This window comes from Dendrobium catenatum, unplaced genomic scaffold (genome assembly GCF_001605985.2).
Source record: "Dendrobium catenatum unplaced genomic scaffold, ASM160598v2 fragScaff_scaffold_621, whole genome shotgun sequence".
NCBI classification, from domain to species: domain Eukaryota; kingdom Viridiplantae; phylum Streptophyta; class Magnoliopsida; order Asparagales; family Orchidaceae; genus Dendrobium; species Dendrobium catenatum.
In genome coordinates this window covers 8,631,885-8,654,635 of record NW_021319083.1, presented here as the reverse complement: position 1 = coordinate 8,654,635, position 22,751 = coordinate 8,631,885, and the positions used below count along the sequence as shown (strand labels likewise).

Here is a 22,751-nt window from a genome sequence, read left to right as displayed (position 1 = left end):
TTGAAATCCTAAATCAAACAATCATTTGTCTGATAAAGATAAAAAACTAATGCAACTACACTGGTTATTATGATAAAGCTGATCCAGCATATTACTCTGATTGAGGGAAGTAGGAACTATCGCATCCAATTCATAGACCTTCTAATAAACCTTTTCTCTTAAGGCTCTTCAATATTATTGGTCACTCTCACACTTACTTTCACCGCTCAACATGTACACTTAGTCTGCATAAGCATGCTGGTGTTTTTGGTGAATGAATCCAAATTTAAGACTTTCATCCAGCTTTGCTGGTCATGTGCCACGTACTACCTAAAATGATATGGTGAGCACATCAGCCAGAGATTTTGACATGTGTACCATCGACGGAATTGTAGATCGACGACTACGATTCAGAGTCTTTACTTTTGATGTATTTTATGTTTTATTTATTTTGCATTTCAGTTTTCCTAGTTTACCCCTATGGGTAGTGAGTTCTTATTGTAGCCCCAAGAGTATTTGAGTTTTTCTTCTTTTCTTTATTATTGAGACCTATATATAGAGGTCTTTTGCTTTGTATGAGGTTAATGAATGATTCAATAAAAATTTGATATTTGTCTTCTTCTTCTTGTGTGCGCACTAGAGAGAAGAGAGAACCCGAGGTGAGAGTGAATGCAATATCCACCAGTCATTGGAAGAGTTCGTGGCTCGTGGCTTATCTTCTTCTTCCCCTTTTTCTTTCTCCCCACCGGCCGACCCCATACGCCTCTTCAAACCGCCGGCCACAATCTCCCATCGCCCCAACCGCTGGCCACCTTTCCACCATCATCCAACCCCTTGACCCCTAGCCCTTCCCCATCCCTAACCACCGGTCGAGCCCTCACAACCGCCGACCAACCCTTTTCCCCGAAGCCCCTGCCGGCCACACCCTCCTTTCCCCTTTAATGATGAGTTCAATGATCATTATCACTTACCTAAAATAGCCTAAATAATTTGGGAAATAAATTATACCTCAATCTGAAATTCAAATTTTGAATTTCAAATAATTTCCTAAATTAACAAAAGCTAAATTAGGAAAGTTTTAAATCTAAGTTCAATTTAATTTTAAATTGAATTTGATTTAATTATCCTTTTCCTAAATTAGAGAACTCATTTAGGAAGAGCTCTTAATTCTCCTCCCATACATCCTCCCTCTCTCTAGATGCCGCCAGCCCCCCTATAGCCCAACTCCTTTGGTTTTCTTCTTTAAGCCCTAAATCCTATTTGAATTTGAAATCAATTTCAAATTCGATTCCCTCCAAAATTACTTAAACCAGAAATTAATTTCAAATTTCTTGGGATTCCTCTAACCCAAACCTAAACCTAACATAATCCACAAACCTCGCCTCTCTCCTTGGCCTCCCCCTCCTCCTCTCCCCTTGTTTCTCTTGGCTACCCTAATTCTTTCATGAGCTTTAGAGAAAAGAAGAGAAGACAAACTTCCTCTGCCCATCTACCATTAGTGCATGGCCGACTCTGAGGTCGACTACGAATTCGTATAGAATGCTCAAGGAGAAATCGACATCTTGCAATCCCCTTTCTTTGATCCAGACTGGGAATACGAGGATTTAATGGAAGGCTACGTAAATCACGTACTCTACCATCTCGCCGAGACAATTGACAAGCAACGACCAATGGAACATTGGCAAATCATCGGTCGACCATCAACTTCCCCTCCTCTAGCTACTTCTTCGGCGGACAATACCTTACGCGTCACTTGTCTTGTGGTGGCAGCCCTAGGGCGCTAGACTCCAATTTCAAGAGCGAGAGTGAGGGAACTCAGGGTGAACACTTCTCATTGTTAAGTCGTAGATTTGTTTCATTGCCATTAGTTTTACTTTCTTATTTTCGTTGTTACTTGCAAGTATCCGGTTAATCTCATTTGTAATCGCTTGTTATTACTTGAACTTCTAACAAAAATTTCTAAGAATCGAACTTGGTGAAACATGAGTTTACGATTAGCAAAGTTAAAATTCAAATTATTGTTAATTTCCAAAAGCAATTCTTGTTTACTTACATGTTTCACATCATGATGCCTTTGAGCAAAACCTAATGGTAATAATAAGGTACCAAAGTCTCCACTAGCGTAAAACTTTAGCTCAAATTCAGAGTGTGAAAGGGCTCCATCAGGTGAGCAAGTCTACAATATTATTTTTAAGGGCCGCTGTGGTATCAACTAAAGTAAAGCTGCCATCATTGGACGGTGAAGCCCACCACAGCCCAGCCACATTTGTTGGGGATGGAAGTAAACACTGCAGCCAAACAAACACGTAAAAGCAGCGGAAAATAAAGGACACCAGGATTTAACGTGGAAAATCTAAAATCGGAAGAAAGCTACGGCGACACACCACACCAAGAAATCCACTATGAAAATTGGAAGAAAAAAGTATAGATCTCTTTTCTCTCTCGCTCCCTCCTTTCTTCTCTACTCTCTTGCAATGTTCTCACTCAAAACACAATAGAAAGTCAATTAAATAATACGAAGGAACGCCACCCTTTAGAAAAACGAGAAAGCAAATTGTTCAATCCGCCTCATAGTGCTGCGGCGCTTAAGCCTCTGACATCATGATGCCAAGGCGCTCAAAAACCCACAGCGCTACGGCACTAGCGCTGTGACGCCAAATCTAGAGCATTGCGGCCCTCTGCTCTATGTCGTTTCTCCTAGCGAAATCTGTAGTGTCGGGGTGTCGAACGAAAAAAAAATCAGGTGCTTTTGCACCCGAACCCAAGCAGGGGGAGGACCTCCCGCACCACCCAACGAGTACAACATATTGTGCTGAGGCAGGAAGCAACAGTAAAACTCGATTGATCTGCACAATCAGATTCCACATGGACTAAAAATATTATATTTGCATCTTTCTACACATATTAACAGATTATTGGTATTCAACTATCGGATTAAAGTACAGATTTTTCGATTTTGTTTGATTAAGCACTTTATCTTATGGATATAATAGTTTTCCCCATCGCTGGAAGAGGCATATAATTCTCTATTGGATTGACATTAATGGGGGAGGTTTACTGATCTACTGGGAGAGATATACTAATGCTTGTTGTTGGAACTTTTTTCTATTAGCTGATTGGATTTCTATACTAGCCATTTTATTAGCATCTACATTCTTTCACTTGCTAATTGATCGTAGTTCTAATATTTCAGCTGCTTAACGGTGTTGGCTGAATTTTGATCATATGGACATTTTCAAGTCTTTTGGCCGTTTGGCTTTTTCTGTATTTTGATTTTGATCGTTGTAATGCTTCTTTTTGAGCTCCATTGAATTTGATTCTTCAATTGGTTTTTTTTTTCAATTAGATATACGGAGACAAATTATCATTAGTTGGTAAGTTCAAACTATTGTGTATATTTTCTTCCATTATAAAAAAGATAAAATAAGATGATGACAACGAGATGACAACTTGGGTCCAAGTTTTTAACCACGAGCATTTAAAAAATAGCAGTAGAGTTTATATCTACTCAAGAAGAAAGTAATTACTAATTAGAAATTATCTTCCTACTCTATGTTCGTTGAGCACGCATTATTTGGAAAGACAGCAAACATGGCTTACTATGGGCTGGGATGAGTGCATGTCCAGCCTCATCATCCCATACTTAAGACCGTGCAGCATTAAATTTCATTTCAAAGCAAAAAAAGAGGAAAATAAATTTACCTGTCCACCAGACGTGATTGATCCTTGTCTATCACGAACACAATAAATCTGTTGTGTTTGAAACTGCAACCAAATAAAGTTCAAGACAAATAATTCCAGATATGTTAAATCTAATACAAGGAATAGATCCAACGGTGCAGTGATGGAAGAGTTATAGGAATTCATACAGCAAGAACAATGATAGGAGTAGATCCCATCATTTTTGTTTCTCGAACATCAACCTCGGAAATGTGTAAAATCTGCAACATATAAAAGAATGCACATCATGTAAATCGGTCAAGTAAAACCAAACAATAATAAGGACAGGAAAAAACATCAAATAAAAACATTGAAAATACTAATAAATATCAATGTTAGGCCTCCAAAAAACTTGAGAAAATAAGAAAGTAAGAAAAAAAGAAAATTGTAATATAATTGACTAGTTAAGAAAATGTTGTGCTTGAACACCGAAATTATCTCTACCGAAAGGGTTTCAAGCCTCACAAATATTCAGGAAATCAAAATCCTAGCATACATGAAGAAGGGCCATTACATCCACAATAAGAATTTTATTAATGTCATAATTTTCTTGCATTACTCAGAAATCCCATATTTATAGATGAAGCAAATAATAAATTACAAATATAATGATAACAAACTTGAAGAAATAAACTAGAATTAGCTTAATAAAATAATTAAATCTAAAATGCATTCAAATAACTTTTTTTTTATAATTTTGAAATAGAGTATTTAAATAACTTAAATATACATGAAAAAATGAAAATGTAAAATTTGTTGGGCATAAATTGATAGAAAAATAACTATAAAAAAAAACAAATCTATAAACTAGCTATTAATTCGGGAATCTAAAATTAATAACAAAACAAAAATAGAATAAAATTAACAAGATAAGCAAATGGCCTACTTGAAAATTGAAATAATCTCTACCGCAAGGGTTTCAAGCCTTACACATGATTTTTTCCTAGAATACACGGTGAAGGATCGCTATATCCATAATAAGAATTTTATTACAACAACAATAAAATCAAACATTTATCCTACTATGTGGGGTTGGCTACATAAATCATTTTTTCTACATTATGTCTTGTGAAGAGTTAAATTCTCATTTAAATCTAATAAAAAAAGATCATTTCTAATATTTTCTAACCAAATCTTTTTAGGTCTACCACTACCTTTCTTCACATAAGTCAAATCTAATACATCTACTTTCCAAATCGAGTTCATCGGAAGGCTGCCGTTTTATGTGACCAAACCATCTAAGGCGACTCTCTCTAATCTTATCTTCCACTAGAACTACTCCAACCTTTACACATATATGTTCATTTTTATCATGTCTTTACGAGTAAAGCCACTCATCCACCTAAGCATCCTCATCTCTGCAACACTTCACTTAATATTATGTTTTTTTTCAAATGGCCAACATTCTGCAACATAAAGCATTGCAGGTTCTAAACAACATCATATAGAATTTTATCTTAAATTTGAAGAGTTTTATATCGCACAAGCCCGATACATTCCTCCACTTCAACCATCCAACTTGAATTCTACTAATAATATCCCCATCTAATTCACCATCACTCTGAACAATAGACCCAAGATATCGAAAACATGTACTCTTATTAATGACTTGATCACCCAAACTCACAATCTCCCCATTAGATCTATCATTACTAAAATTACACTCCATATATTCTGTTTTAGATCTACTCAAACAAAAACCTTTAGACATAAGGTTGAACACCATAATTCAAGTTTAACTTCAACTCCCTCTCTAGTCTTATCAACAAGAAGAATATCAACAACAAAAAGCATATACCAGGGTACAACCTCTTGCAAATGTCTAGTGAGAACATCCATGACTAAAGCAAAAATATATGGACTTAAGGCTGATCCTTCATGTAATCCAACTGAAATAGGAAAATACTTGGTCAAACCACCATGTGTTTGAATACAAGTAACAGCTCATGCATACATGTTCTTAATGACTTGAATATAAGCATTATTAACCCCTTTCTTTTTTAGAATTCTCTATAGCACTTCTCTTGGAACTTTAGCATACGCTTTCTATAAAACAAATAAAATCATATGCAGATCCTCCTTATTCTCACTATACTCTTCATCAAATCCCTCAATAAATGTATAACCTCAATAGTAGACCAACCTGATATGAATCCAAATTAATTTTGAGAAACATTAATATCACGCCGCAATATATTCTCCATAACTCTCTCCTATAGTTTTAAAGTATGACACATTAACTTAATTCCTCTATAATTCACACAATCTTGTGCATCGCCTTTATTTTTAAAAATAGGAATCAATACACTCATTCTCTACTCATTTGGCATCTTTTTAGTCTTCAAAATAATATTAAAAAGTTTAGTAAGCCAAGAAATTCTTTTATCTCCTATGCATTTCCACACCCCTATTAAAATATCATCAGGTCCAAAAGCATTTCCACACTTCATATTCTTTAAAGCCTCTCTAATTTCGATTTTACTAATACGTAGATAAAAATAAAAATCTTTATTTTCATTTAGGGTGCTAAGATCACTAAAGTCAATGACATTCTCATAATCTTCATTGAAAAGTAAAGAAAAATATCCCATCCACGTTTGTTGAATATCATATTCGAATAAAAGTATTTTTTTATCTTCATCCTTAATACACTTCACTTGAACTAAATCTTTATTACTCTTATCACTTTGATTGACTAACTTATACATATATCTTTTGCTCTCCTTACCGTCTAATCTATTGTATAAATAATTAAAAACTAAAATTTTTTGCATCGCATATTGCTTTCTTAAACTCCTTAATCCTTACGGGCATATTTATATCTTTTCCAATTATCAGAATTTGTACATTTAAACTAATTTTATAACAAATATTCTTATTTTTTATCTTTTTTTTGCATATTTTGAATCGACCACCAATTACTTTTACTATTAGGAGTTTTTCCATTTAATACTCCAAACACATCTTTTGCAACATTTTTAATATCACTAACAACATTTTCACACATAACATTAGCTTCCTCATGGATAGAAAAAATTATAAGATTTAGTATCTTACTCACAAAAATATTTTTGTTAATATTTTTTAAAAGCCTCACATATAATCCTAAAATAATGTTTTACTTTATTTGTTATTTTATGCACCTTCATTTAAAAGTCCAAAACTAATAAACAATATTTGGTACATAAATTTTCACACGAAATTACTTTACAATATTTGCAATCTAAATGTTCTATTTTTCTTATAAGAAAATGATGCGGGTAAAAGATATAGGGAGCCTATACCCTTCGCCCACAAAGAGACTCGACGGACTTCTAATGACGAAAAATGAGAAAAGACTAGAAAAGAGACGAACAAACTAAAGGGAAGAACAAACTCTTATATTTCAAATAAAATTAAACAAAAGAAATTACAACGACGACTTACAAACAACACGACAGACACCTTAAAGTTGCTGCACTTTGAGAAGAAGGATACAGGTGGAGTGGCACTTGCAGAGAGACGAAGAGATTAGAAGCCCGAGAAGAAAGGGTGGAAAGAGCCCGCAGGATTTCCGGAGGGGATGAGAAAAAAAAAGTTGGAAAGAGCCCGCAGGATTTCCGAGCAACCCTCAGGTTAACTGATTTTTTCCAAAAATCAAATATCATTCAACTATTCAAAACATTACATAACCCCTCATATTTATAGGTATGAAAGGGGAATACAAAAGGTCACAAACACTTAATTAACACATAATTAAAAGCATAGAAATCTCTCCCCAAAGCTCTCGGTTTACACCCAAACCAGGAACCAAGGAGACAGCCACGGGAGACGAAGGGAACCGCACGGATCAAAGAGCCACAGCCGCGGGAACCGAAGGGCAGACACGGAATCAAGGAGCCAGCCGTGAGATCCCAAGGGGCATTCACAAAAAACTAAAAAGCAATGGTGGAATTCAAGGAGCCACCATAGAAAAAGAAATCTTGGAATTCCAAAGGCCGGTTTGGAATTCCAAGAGACAAACATTAAACAAACATAAAAAACATAAAACTATATTAATTAAAAGATAATAAATGAACTAAAATGTTAGCTCATAATGAGCTAACCCTTAGTTCAATAAATGAACTAAAGTTCAGCTCATAAATGAACTAAAAGTTTAGCTCAAATATGAAAAACTACTAGACTCAAGGGAAGCCAAAATATGATTTATTTTGGACTAGGGTTGACCCCCCCTTTGTCTACATCAGAAAATAATCAATATGAATTTTATTATATACATACTTATAAGCAATGAGATGTTCATCTTTTTCTTAAATAGAGTATTAGCAATTACAAAATCATAAGCTAAAGAAAAAAACTAATATTGTCTTACCACCTTCATTCGTCGCTCCAAACCCATAGACATAATAAATGCTTTTAAAATGATCTACGTCTCTACCAATATGTCCATTTAAATCTCCTCAAAAAAAAAATTTTTCTTCAAGAGGTATCTTTTGCATTAATTCTTCTAAATCATTCCAAAAATTTAATTTTGAACTCATCCAAACTTACATGAGGAGCATAAGCAATTATAATAGTAATGATCTTAACATCAACAACAATCTGTAATGCTATAATTCTCTCTCCAATTCTATTATTTTTTATAATATTATCCTTTAAACTCTTATTTATAATCACACATACACTATTTCTAGAACAATTCTTACCAGAATACCATAATTTAAATCGTAAACTATTAATCTCCTTAATCTTCTTGCCAACTCGTTTAGTTTCCTGAATGCATATAATATTTATCTTTCTATGAATCGTAATATTTATTAATTCATTAATTTTCATATAAGAGAACCTATATTCCAAGTTCCTATTCTAATTTTAGTTACATGGACTAGCTTATTTGCCAACATCCGTCCATGATGTGGGAACCCTTACCTATTTAATACTGCACGCGGGCAATGGTGTAGCAGCCTTTCCACACTTGTCGTTGTATTAAGGTCATGCAGCGCATCGCTTTGAGGGAACGTCCTAGCATTAACACAATGTATTAAAGAATTCATGTCATGATTATTCGACAAGTTTTACACTAGCTGCCGACTACCTAATCTAACTCTCCACTTTTCTTATCTAGGATTTAGGACCTGGCAGTATTATAATAAGAATTTTATTAATGACATAAATTTTCTTAAATCACTATAAAATCCCTTATTTATAGATGAAATAAATAAAAAATTACTACCATTATGATAACAAATTTTATTAAATAAATTAGAATAAGCTTAACCAAATAATTAAATCTGAAAAACATAAAACTAACTTAAATATCCATCATAAAATCAAAATTCAAAAATTGTTGTGCAAAAATAAGTAGAGAAATAACTATCAAAGAAACAAATCAAGAAATCAGTCTATAATTTGAATACAAAATTAACAGCACAACAGAAATGGAGTACTGCTGTCCACGGATTGTTGAATTGTTAAACTTGTTATTGGCTGTGTCCACGGCCATAATAACATCATGAACATAGCCATATGTATTGAAAATGGTATGTAAATATGCCAAATGAGATGAATAACAAGTTAACAACAGCATAAATAAAGTGTCGTGTTAAGTTATATTGCTGACAATAGAAAGTACTAGCATACATAATTCGAGTTTATTTAATTATCAACTAAGTTTATACAAATATCAATATTATATAAAAGTCAATTAAATCATAATTATATCTAGTCGTTGACAACATATTTTTCAATCTAGAAAAAAAAAACTCTCATTCTAGTGGGAAATATAAACTTTCAATTGGTATGGCATACATGAATCATAGTACAAGATCGAATCTTAGCTTTATTGATGCATTTAAAGAATCTTATTTAAATTTCATATGCAAAAGAAGATTGATGTCCTGTTGAGGAAGGGAGACTATCTTGTAAGACTTCCACAATTGATTTATAGAATAAAGATTCCTTTTCTTGTGTCCTTTTTTGTGGTTAATAGGGGACAGGGGTTAGATAAGGTGTGATACATTAAAGTTTTGAAAGTTTGTTGACAAAATTAAGAAGTATTAGTAGATTAAAATAAATGAAATTTTGAGGGAGGGAAAGATAGATTTGGTAAGGTTTAATTATGATTGTCACAACCTTATATTTTGAAAATAAATTTAAAAATACAAAATCTGAATTTCTGTTTGAACTGGAGCGTTGTGGCATTGGGCCTATGAGCTCAGCGGCGTCCGAAGTTAACGCTGCGATATTGAAGGCTCTATTTTATAACAATTATGGATTCAAGATACAGTAATGCGGAGGTGGGTGGTGGCATTGGGTGAGGAATAAAATACACGCACAAACACACAAGTATATATATATATATATATATATATATGTGAAGGAAACAGAAGAAGAAAAGGGACAGGAAAAAGAGGAGAGCGAAAGAGAAAATCCGATTTTGGTCGCCGATTTTACGAAAATTGCTCAGATTATGGTAGGTGATTTTTATCTTATTTTTGTTTTTAAATATTTTGATTTCGATCGCTCAATTTCTTCTAAATTATTTTTATTACATTTTTTTCAGATTTAGTGAATTTCTACTGTGTAATTTTTTATATGTTGTATTGATTATTCTGAATAGTTGCTTTCATAATTTCAGCGAGTAAAATTTAAGTTATTGTATTTTGTACTATTTACACATAATAAAAATATTGGTATTTCATACAAGCATACTGGAATACAAGTATTGTTAATGAATATGAGCATGCAATTGGGTAATAGTTGGTTGTTATTACTGTTATAATAATGTGATAATAATATGTGTGAGGACAAGTAAAAGTTGATTTTACTAACTTTGGCTGAAGACTAACTGACCTGTACAGGAAGATGGGGCAACGAGCTTTCTCTTAAATAATATGGTTTGATGTTATCCTCTATTGATTAACATCATTCACTATTTGAGAGTTATAAAGAGTTATTACTGTGCCGACAGGCAAAGAGTGACAATTTTATTTATTGAGACAACGGTTACTGATTATTGAAAAAACACCACGCAAGCCATAACGCCTTACTTGTTAAGTGTGATTACTAGAATTCATGTTACTGCACTATTTTATTATTACTGCACTGCTGCCACTATATTGTTTTATTGATTACTGATACAATTATTGTAGTGTTTTACTATAATTGCCACCGATTTTATAAATATTAATACTATTATTGATGATATCGATGTTATTACTGATTCACTGTTTACTGTCTCAATGTCATTGAGCACGTGATCTCTATTATTGAGCATATGATATAAGATACTGATTGATACTAATAAAAAATAATTGAACATCATGTATATATTAATTTGATAGTATTATTTTATTAATTTTCCATCCATAGTGGTTTATCAGTTTACAGATTTAATTGTCTTCGTACTACACTGTTTTATAGGTCCCTATATTATAGTTTTTCGTTTCTTTACATATTTTATTGCTACAACATAGATTTTCCTATTTTTGCATATATTTATAATCATATTGACTTTTACTAATATAAATTGACTGACGATATGCATACTCCTTCTTTACTGCGCTTTGAGTTCAGTTGTAGAATTTAGTAACCAGCTGAACTTTTTAGCTCATTATATATAGTTTAAATGATTTCAAGTTAGGGAAGAGGATTGAAAGTGTGAAAATGATCAGTTACGATATTCCTCAAATTTTACTATTGTTCATTTCTTTTTTGCATTTAGATTTTTTTTTTGTACTTAGGAGTGAAAAGAGGGGTGTTGTATTTGTAAGACTCTTAGATATTGGAAATGATTTTTGGAGTATGAAAATGGATGTTTCGAGATGTTTTGATCAATAGATTCATTTATGTTGATATTTAACTATTGATAAAAAAAAATTAGACAACTCTAGTTATTGTTATTATAAAAGATAAAAGAAATAATTCCTCCCAATTAGATTCTAGGGAGTAACAATGATACACTTAATTTTCGAAAGATTGTTGAGGGAAAAAAAAGGAGGTTTAGGAACTTAGATGGATGCTTTTTAAAATTGAATTCGAATTTGAATTTGAATATTATTAATTATGAGGAGATTAGATAGTTTTGTAAGGGGTTGTTGAAAGATATCACCATTCACATTACCTTAATATTAGATGTATTATTTGTAGCATTACGGAAAATTAGGGACTTTTAAATGGACTCCTGAAAAATCTAAAGCAACTTAGGAAAAGAAGAGAAAGATATTAGATAGAACTAAATTTCAAAGCAATGCTTTAGAGAGAATAATCTGACACAATAGCTCGAAAACAAATTTGATGTAGGATGACCATGCAAAAAAACTAGAAAGATAATAAAGAAGAAAAAGATAAAAAACGTAATTAATATAATAATGTGGATGTCAGCGAGGTTAATTGGTATAGATCTTAGATATTGTTTCCAAGGTCCTGAGATCAAATCCTTTCCCCAAAAAGGCAATAAAATGAGTAAGTCTCTCCCTTAAACAAAGAGATCACTTCTCTTGGATGGGCTTAAATTTACATATGATCAAGGATTAAAATCAAAGATTGGATAATGAAAAAAAAAATATTCTCCATGTCCAATTATTCACAATAAAAATTCTGGCAAATAAAATTATTTGACGACTTTAAAAAATCGATAGTTATGAATGAAAGAAATAACAATGAAAGAAATAACAAATAACTAAAAAATTGCCTATGAAATATAAACATTTCCGAATACCTTCCTTACCCTTTTTGAGCATGGGTCATACTGACACATCTTCGACACGAATTGAAATGTGTCTAGCATGCTAAATATTGTATCGAAAGCATTTCAAGACAACACAACATGAATCGAATGTTGATATAAAAGTCTCAAAGATTTATATTGTCCAAAAATCAAAGAACAATATAAGTTGATTGTGAAATTCAAATTTATTCAAGAAGCTAACAAATATGATATGGATCTACTAAAAGAAACGAAAGTGATTAATTACCAATGTTGAAAAATCCAACTAAACCAGTATAAGAATTGGACACAAATACAACAACAACAACAACATCAAGCCTTTATCCCACTACGTGGGGTCGGCTAAATGAATCCTTTTTCTCCATTGTGTCCTATTAAAAGTCAAATTCTCGTTTAAATCTAATAAAGAAAGGTCATTCATAATATTTTCTAACCAAGTCTTTTTACGTCTGCCTCTACCTTTCTTAACATAAGTCAAATCTAATACCTCTACTCTCCTAACCGGGGTCATCGGAAGGCGGCCGTTTTATGTGACCAAACCATCTAAGGCGACTCTCTCTTATCTTATCTTCTACTGGAGTTACTCCAACCTTTTCACGTATATGCTCATTTCGTATCCTATCTCTAAGGGCAAAGCCACTCATCCACCTGAGCATCCTCATCTCTGCCACACTTTAACTTGGTATTATGCTTCTCTTTTAATGGCCAACATTCGGCATGGGATAATATCACAAATTAGTTGAAAAATGACATGTCTATCTCACGCTCATTTAAACGTAACATTTGCAGTGAGCGTCATTAGTCAATTTATGCACAAACCCAAAAAGTCTCACATTCGAACTGCTTATAAATCCTCAAATACTTTAAACAAAGTCTTAGTAAAAGAACCTTTAAACAAATTAATACTTTAGAAATTTAAGGATATAATAATGCAGACTATGCATGATCACCATTGAATAGAAGATTCACAACTAAATACTATATATTTTTCAATGAAAATCTCATAACATGAATAAGCAAGAACCTAGATGTTTCAAGATCTAGCGTTGAGCCTGAATTTAGAGTAGAGGTGCCAATAAATGACCCAACCCGACACCCTGACCCAAAAATAATTCAAAAAATCCGAATTCAAGTTGACATGATTAATTTTCAAATTGAAAATCCTAACCTGATTAATTTCAAATTAAATAAAAGCTGAAAACTCAAAATTGACCTGATTATCATTCAGGTTCAAAGTCAAATAGGTCAAGTTCGATTTAAACGGGTCATTCTAGGGTTAAATGAGTCGTATTTAGGTTAGCTAAGTCGCATTAATATAAAAAATTGTGCTATCTACATGATAAGCATGTCAAAGTTGTTGGATTTGGAAAAGTCGATTTCAAGTCGAGTCAGGTTTGGGTCAAATATTTTGACCTGTAAGATGAACATGTCGGATTTAGTCAAGCATATTCAAATCGGGTCAACTTCGAGTTAAACCCTAAACCTAACCTGGTAACCTAAATTAACATGCCTAATTTAGAGCCATGCAAATAATATGCGAGCTTTATTGATCAAATTATTTTAGAAATTTTAAAAATTAAATGGGATGGGCCAACGAATGTATACTATGATAATAAATTTGCTATCGATATTACTCATAATCCAATACAACATAACTGAACCAAGTAAATGGAGATAAATATTTCATATAAAAAAAACTAAAGTGTTGGTTGATCTTATATGCCAACAGAAAATCAAACTTACAAACATTCTCATCAAAGGACGCTACAATCCCACAATAAAAAATATTATAAGCTAACTTGAAATGGTAAATTTATACCATTCAATTTGAGAAGTTTTGAAAAATTGTGGAACCAATAAGTAAACTCATCTTCGTAGTTTTAACCAATGAATCAATCCTCTCATGGCCCTTAGATTGAATTCCTCATGTCTTCTCTTCCTATTCTAGCTGTTAAACCCTCTCGAGATGTTTTTTTTTTTAATGTAAATAACTTTGATTTATTTTCAATGTCAACCTTTTTTAATGTCAATAATATGACACAATGGAGAAAAAGGAATCATGTAGCTGACCCCACATAGTTGGACAAAGGCTTGATGTTGTTGTTGTTGATGTTGTTGTTGTTGTCAGCCTTGGAGATGTCTATAAATCCTTTTATGCTTTATACAAAATTAAGCAATAAAATTCGAAGTAATTTTTTCTATTTATCTTCTTTTCTATATATACGATAATGGTGATGGCTCGAGTGCTTCCAAAAGTTGACATTTCTTCATAATATCCAAGGAGATGAATGCAAAAAAAAACCCTAAAACTAACATAATATAAATTGCACCTTGTTTTAGCAAAAGTAATGAAAATGAAGTGTCAAAATTGCATGTTGAGGCCATATAAGAAACTTTTCAAGTAGAACTGTAGAGAACAAAAGCTCATCTCTTTTTTGCAGGATAAGGATCAGTGTTATGCATGCGTCGGTGTATATATGTCAACCTCCTCAAACGCACACAAGGACATATTGTGCTTGACATGCATGTGGATACATAGATAAAGAAAAGAAGTTTTTATATGTGAAATAAGAAGAAATATTCATTCATACACACGGTATACATAAATATACATGTGATAAAGAAAAGGAGTTTTTATATTTCTAAGGAAAATTATTTCCAATCAAGCAAAACATAGAACACGTATAAAGACCCTTGAGGATCAAGGTAATCATATTGACTGTATTATTGGATTTTAAAGGACTTTAATAATAGCGTATTACAGTCTATGTAGCAATAACAATTAGCATGGTACTTTGAATTATGATAAGAAATATATTAAAATGCTTTTGTACCTTGTTATCAAAATAAATACCCTGGCTTTCATAAGCCATGCGCTCTCCTTTACACCTCTCTATCACCTCAGAACTGCATGTCTTTTTTAGCGTCTCAATATCACCCTACAAACAAAACAAAATGTAAGTTGAATCCATTTTCAGATTAAAAGTGTTGCAGCGACTGATTATCAAAAATATTATGGCAAAAAATACAGAAAAGACACCTTGTAATATGCAGTCAGAACAGGTCTAATCATTTCCTGAACTTCTTGTACAAATTCTGGCAATGAGAAAGTCCTTGACAAGTAAAAGATGAAAGCAACAGTATTTTTAATAAGTAAATTTCCATTTGTTTGAAAGTTGAACTGTGAATTCATTTGACAATGATTTTTTAAATTTCAACAATCTTACGGATCCCGACGTCTTATTTCCTTAAATGAGAGAGCAGTAGCATTCTCCCCAAACACAGCTTCATTCAAACTGCCAAAAATAATAGCAATATTATGCATAAATAATGATATCCAACATAAAGAGAATTCTAAATGATCTAATGAGAAGAAAGCAAAATGTGCAACAGTATAATAAATTAGAAGCAGGGTGAGCGTTAAGGATAATAGCATAATGTTCACTCAACATTAACCTTCCAAATTCATTCAACAAGATATTTCAATCCTATCATATTTTGAAAATTAACAGATAAAAGGATCCAAATGACACAATCCAATTGTCCACACTTGCCCATCCAATTGAAAGATATCCTTCTAAGGGTTACAAGTGGCAGTTTTTGAGCTTGGCAAAGATTCACTTAAAATAAATAGATTGCATGGAGATTGACACAGAGCTGACACTCACGCTAGGTTGGTACTCCGTACCAAATTAATACTGATAAAGTTCGTGTAAAAGGCAAGGTTCGGTAAGATAATTACATATTTTAGAAGTCGTTTTACGGAGAAAATTTTTTACAGCAAAAATTGGGCTACAGAAGAGAGCTTCGAGAAGTTCAAATTCCAACTACCAGTATTTGACGGGGAATGCTATGATGATAGATTTGTGTACCTCAAATTAAAGAATGGAACACGTCACACTAATAAAATAAATATTGTTCCTTGGAAAAGTGCTATATAAAGAAATAGCTGTAGAATGAAGTGAACGGCATATAAAGCAAAACAATTGGCTCAAACAGGCCTCTTATCCAAGTTGAGTGTGCAAAACCCAAGACACGAGCATGACAAAGAGCAGAAAGGTTTGTAGCAAGACAATGATTGCTTTGGAAAAGTCAAACTCCATCTAAACTTGGGAGTTTATTTTTCACAAAGTAGATTAGATTTATCCGCCATGGTAAAATACTCATGCTCATGAAAAAATGCTCTCCGTTAAAGTTTCTTGGGTTTATATTTTAGGCTTAAATTTGATGTTAAGGTTTGCATTTAATTCACAAGGAATGGTTGGGGGAACTGAGGTAACTCCAATCAAGATCTGATGACTCCATAATATTAGGTATACCAATGCATCCAATCTATTAATATCAGAAGGCTATGAATCACAACATCCAAGAAGCTTGATTAGCAACCATGTCTTGCCTCCTCTCAGGCGAGTAAATTTGAGTTAAAATTTATGCATGAATCATAGCACAGGGTTGGCCATGCCAATTTCATTCAATACTTCAAAGGCACAAAGCATGGCTACTTATTGTTCAGCGGTACTATACATGACTTGCAACAACACAAAGGTATCGTGTGAATCAATGATCCGCCAGTTCTACCTTGACTAAAAAAAAGCATGTCTAAGACATGAGTTTTGATTGATGTAGTTTGATTTTGATTGATGAGCTTGGTAATATGGGCATTGACATGAGATTAGTTTATGTTGATGCCATTAGAGGACCAAGATAAATTGGGTTGCAGCTTAGATCCATTAGAAAGTCTGTAAACGAGATTTACAATCTTAAAAGTATATCCAAGTAATAAGACTTCTAGCATTGCCGTAAGGTGGCTCGATAAGCTAAATTTAGTTTGATGAGTTCAATGGCTTTCCAGTAACCTCATTAATGGAATGGGGCTTATATCTATTAGAAGGCCCCTCATGTGTTATCTATCTTCCTCACTTAGTGTTTGATGTTTATAATTAACTTGATTTAAAATCTAGAGCTTATTGCTCCATTTGCATATTTCCAAGAGGGAATATTTTAACAACCCTAGCATTCTGTATGTTCACATGTGAAACTTTGCCTCAGATATTGATATTAGCCAAATGGTGGGTCTTAAAAATCTCATCATGCATCTAAGGAAGCGAATTCAATTCAAATGATTAATTTTGGCTTTCCAATGGAGACATATCTCGATGTGTGCTAGGATGATTCACTAAGAGCTTGGATTAATTTGGAGTTAATAAAGCAAACCTAGGTCCTCGGTTTATTTGCATGGTCATAATGATAAATTTTAGTTAATGCAAAGTCAAACCTAATTTAGAAATCTTATGATAATTCATTCTCTTCAAGATGTTATTTATGTAGTTTCGTTGCAAACTTCATTCTCAGTTGCCAAAGTAGTTGATAGAAAGATAACTCATGAATAGAAGTTATTGCTTTGAAGTTTTCTTGTTTGAATCCCTAATACTCATCCATGGTTTAAAGATGGTTATTGCTAAAACAATCCTTAAAATATTGATGTTCCTAATTTGTTTTGAACCATCATATGCACAAGCATAACTTGGGCCAATTTAGCTAATTATGATCAAAACATTCCTCAAAAGAAACCCCATAAAGGAGAAGTTCATAGATAATATATTATTAACCAAATTGGTTGCACTATTTTTTATGATCAAAACCATCAAAAGGAATGTAACGCGACTAGAAAGAGGTCAATACAAATATAAGAGTGGGTGTAAACTTGAGTTTGGCCAATATTCTTAATTTGTCAAATTCTACCAGAACTGAGATTGAACATATCTTGATGTTCAAATATTAATGATTTGTTTCACAATGCACTATATTATATGTTTTTTTTAACATTCTTATATATAAAGCAAATGGTCAGAAGAGCTTTAAGAACAACTATTTGTGAGCTTTAAACTTTATCGAGGGGAAACATTATCCCCCTAGTAAGGCTACCTTCGAAGGCAAATCACATAAATAGGTGGCCTGCTCCACATTGCAGACATTTACACATTACAACATTAAATGTCTTATCTACTAAAAAATTTAGTTTATATAGTTTTACTACTCGCATGTTTAATGCAACACAACAACAACAACATCACCTTTATCACACTACATGAGGTCGGATGCATGAATCCTTTTTCTCCATTGTGTCTAGTTAAGTGTCAAATTCTCATTTAGATCTAATAAATAAAGGTCATTTCTAATATTTTATAACCAAGTCTTTTTAGGTCTACCTCTACCTTTCTTAACATAGGTTAAATCTAATACATATACTCTCTTAATAGGGTCATCGGAAGGCTGTCGTTTTATGTAACGAAACAATCTAAGGCAACTCTCTCTAATCTTATTTGCCACTGGAGCTACTCCAACCTTTTAATGTATATTTTGTATCATGTTTCTAAGAGTAAAATATCCTGTCTCTAAGAGTAAAGTCACTCATCCACCTAAGCATCATAATCTCTGCAACACTTAGCTTAATATAATGCTTCTCTTTTAATGGTCAACATTCTGCGCCATAAATCATTACAGGTCTAGCCACCATCTTATAGAATTTTCCCTTAAGTTTGAGTGGTACTTTTCTATCACACAACAAACCCGATGCATTCCTCCACTTCATCCATCCAACTTGAATTATACTAATAATATCCCCATCTATTTCACCATCACTCTGAACAATAGACCCAATATATCTAAAATGCGTACTCTTATTAATGACTTGATTGCTAAAAGTCACAAACCCCCCACTAGATCTATTACTACTAAAATTAAACTCCATGTGTTCGGTTTTACATCTACTCAAACGAAAATCTTTAGATTCTAAGGTTGACCGCCATAATTTAAGCTTACCTTCAACTCTCTATTTAGTCTTATCAACAAGAAGAATATAATCAGCAAAAAGCATAAACCATGGAAAATCCTCTTACAAATCTCTAGTAAGAACATCCATGACTAAAGCAAAAAGATATGGGCTTAAGGTTGATCCTTGATGTAATCCAACTGAAATTGGAAAATACTTGGTCAAACCACATTGTGTTTGAACACAAGTAACAGCTCTAGCATACATATCCCTAATGACTTGAATATAAGCATTATTAATCTCTTTCTGTTTAAAACTCTTCATAGCACTTCTCTTGAAACTTTATCATATGTTTTCTCTAAATCAATAAATATCATATGAAGATCTTCCTTTTTCTCTTTATACTTCTCCATGAAACCTCTAAATAAATGTATGGCTTCCATAGTCGACATACCCGACATGAATCCAAATTGATTTTGAGAAACATTAAGTGTCACGTTGTAACCTATGCTTCACAACTCTCTCTCATAGTTTTAAAGTATGACACATCAACTTAATTCATCTATAATTTGCACAATCTTGTGCATCACTTTTATTCTTAAATATACGAATCATCACACTCATTCTCCACACATCTGGCATCTTCTTAGTATTCAAAATAATATTAAAAAGTTTAGTAAGCCAAGAAATTCATTTATCTGCTAAGCATTTTCACACCTTTAATGGAATATCATCAGGTCCAACAGTTTTCCCACACTTCATTTTTTTTTAAGCCTCTCTAACTTTAGTTTTAGTAATACAGCAATAATAACAAAAATTTATATTTTCATTTAGAGTGTTAAGGCCACTAAAGTAAATCGTGTTTTCACAATCTTTATTGAAAAGCTTAGCAAAATACCTCATCCATCTTTATTGAATATCATCTTATAAAAAAAGTTCTTTTTGATCTTCATCCTTAATGCACTTCACTTGGACTAAATCCTTACTACTCCTATCTCTTTGTTTGGCTAGCTTATACATATATCTTTCGCCCTCTTTAGTATTAATGCAATCAAAAATTTGGGAGAGGGACCCAAATTTTTTATCACAAAAGAAAACTCTTTCTAGGATGATAGAAAGACATAAAATACTCAAAAACTTGACAAAATATAACTAACAAAACAAAACTTTAATATTATAAAAGGACTTACAAACAAGACTTACAAACTTTGACAAATTTATGACTTCAAAACAAACATCTAAAGAAGCTTTCATCCATTAGAAGAAGGATACAGGTGAGGTGGTACTTGCGGAGAGACGAAAGAGGTTAGAAGCCGAGAAGATGGGTGGAAAGAACTCGCAAGTCTTCCCAAGAGATAGAAGAAGAAGAGATGGAACAAGCTCGCAAGCTTTACCAACAAAACCCGCATGTTTATATTTCCAAAAATCATTCATATATCATATTTAAAACAACCACAAACAACTCCTATTTATAGACAAGAGAGGGGAAACTTAAACAGCCACAAAAACCCTTCATATACTTGATAAATGAGGGAAATGAAAAGCCAACAATTTAGTCCAAATTTCTGTCTAAAAACAGATCAGAAATCTGTCCTAAATTTGCACAGAAAAGCTGCATGAAACAAGGGGTAAAGGCAAGGGAAACAACCAGCTAGTACAGGAACCAAGGAGGCAACCGTGGGAACCAAGGAGCCAAGGTACGGGAACCCAAGAGCCATCCACGGGAAACGAATAGACAAGGGGAAGGAGATGAGACAAAAAAATGAGCTATTAATAGATGATCTAAAAACATAGCTCATAATGAGCTAACTCTTAGTTCAATAAATGAACTAAAAAACCAGCTCATAATGAGCTAAATCTTAGCTCAAAAATTAATGAGCTAGCAAGCTCAAGGGAAGTCAAAACTAATTTTTTTGGGGTTTGATTTGACCCCCCTCCCTTTGCCTACATCAAGTATCTAAACTATTATATAAATCATTAAAAGCTAAAGTCTTTGCATAACAGAATGCTTTCTTAGACTCCTTACGGGTAACTTTATGGGGCTGTATGGTATGCAGAATTAGAAGGGTAAAATAATTTATTTACTTGCATTTCATAAATTAAGTCGTTTGATTTGTTTTGAGCGGAGCGTAAGTAATTCCTCTGAAGCATCAGCGGTGTATTGCGACGGGCCGTTCATGCGACTTCGAAACCTACTCAATTGAGCGGGTTAGAAATCCTCTTGTGCGGTGTATTACGAAGCCAATGCAGAGACCATGATTCAAAAAAATGGAGATACCTTCCCGAACAAGGGGACGGACGGACGCCTCTGGGGGCATTTCTCTTCCCATTCCTTTGTCTCTGTGGTTCGCACTCCCAAGAGCTGACCTCCTCTCTCTCGCTTTTCTAATGGGTACACTCAGACAAAGAGGCCAAAGCCCTCTTTCTTCCCAGCTCTCTTGCTCTCAGTTTGCCCTAGCCCCTCTCTTCCGTCTCCTAGTAATGCACAAGAGGCTGGAAGCCCCTTTTCCCCACAAATTCTCCCTCTTCAGACGCCTCCAAGCCGCAATCCTCACAAGACATGCCTCCAAACACTCCGGTCGGCTCTGATATGCAGAGGCAAAGCCCTTGCCTTTCTCGACCGGTCTCCACTTCCTCTTGACGCTGAGCCTCCTCCAACCTTATTCTCACACCTGCTGCCAACCTTGCTGACTCGACCTCACCAACCAGATTTGTTGTTGTTGTGGCCTAACGGATTAAGCAAGAGGAAAACGAGAGTTGGGTGGATCTCTCAGCCGCACCCTTTTGAGCAAGGAAGAGCATGAACCTTTCTTGGTGCTGTTCATTCTATTTTCTTTCATCCAAACTGAGAGGAGTTCTTTGCTTCTTCTACAAAGAATGTAACTATGCCTGGTTCGTCCCTTCCAACAAATAGAAACTATATAAAAGCTGTTGTTTTGATTCCTCTTACATAAAATTGAAATAAAAAAAATGTAAAGCTAGAATGAAATATTTGTTTACTTATTTTTATCCCATCTTGTAAAAGAGTAAATAATCAGATTCTCTTGCAGTACACTGGTAAATTAATACACAGCATAATATTATATCTTATAATCTCAAAAAAATTAGTGCAATCAATAAAAATATTGATTTTATTTTATAACACCAAATAATAGTAATTATTATAAATACACTGCTTTTATAAATACACTAGTTGTAATGCCAAAATAAATTATTATAAATACACTGCTTTTACTTTACTCCGAATATACCTAACCAAACAATGGAAACAGTTCTCCTGCGTTTATTTTGTAGACAACCAAACAGTCTCAAATTATTTGTAATACAGTACATTTACTTTACATTGCATTTATTTTACACTGCATTTTTTTTCAGGCAACCAAACAGCCCCTATACCTTTCCCAATTTTTAGAATTTTTACATCTAAATCAATTTTTATAACTGAGCTTCTTATTTTTGATCTTTTCTTGCATATTTTGGTTCGACCATGATGTGACATCAAAGCTTGGAAAGTCTATCAAAGACGTGGCTGTCGATCGATGACCACAATTGAGTCGATGTATTTTTTAGTTC

General features: G+C 33.3%; 1 protein-coding gene across 1 annotated transcript in view; it reads right to left on the bottom strand.

The window, feature by feature from the left end:
- Positions 1 to 22,751, bottom strand: part of LOC110111182 (mitochondrial import inner membrane translocase subunit TIM44-2) — a 56,007-nt gene that overhangs the window by 6,000 nt on the left and 27,256 nt on the right. Inside the window, exons 9-13 of the mRNA XM_020842946.2 lie at positions 15,634 to 15,702; positions 15,447 to 15,519; positions 15,241 to 15,345; positions 3,849 to 3,920; positions 3,682 to 3,744 (exon numbers count right to left, since the gene is read on the bottom strand). Coding sequence (XP_020698605.1) covers positions 3,682 to 3,744; positions 3,849 to 3,920; positions 15,241 to 15,345; positions 15,447 to 15,519; positions 15,634 to 15,702 — 382 coding nt within the window. The remainder of the gene's footprint in view (positions 1 to 3,681; positions 3,745 to 3,848; positions 3,921 to 15,240; positions 15,346 to 15,446; positions 15,520 to 15,633; positions 15,703 to 22,751) is intronic.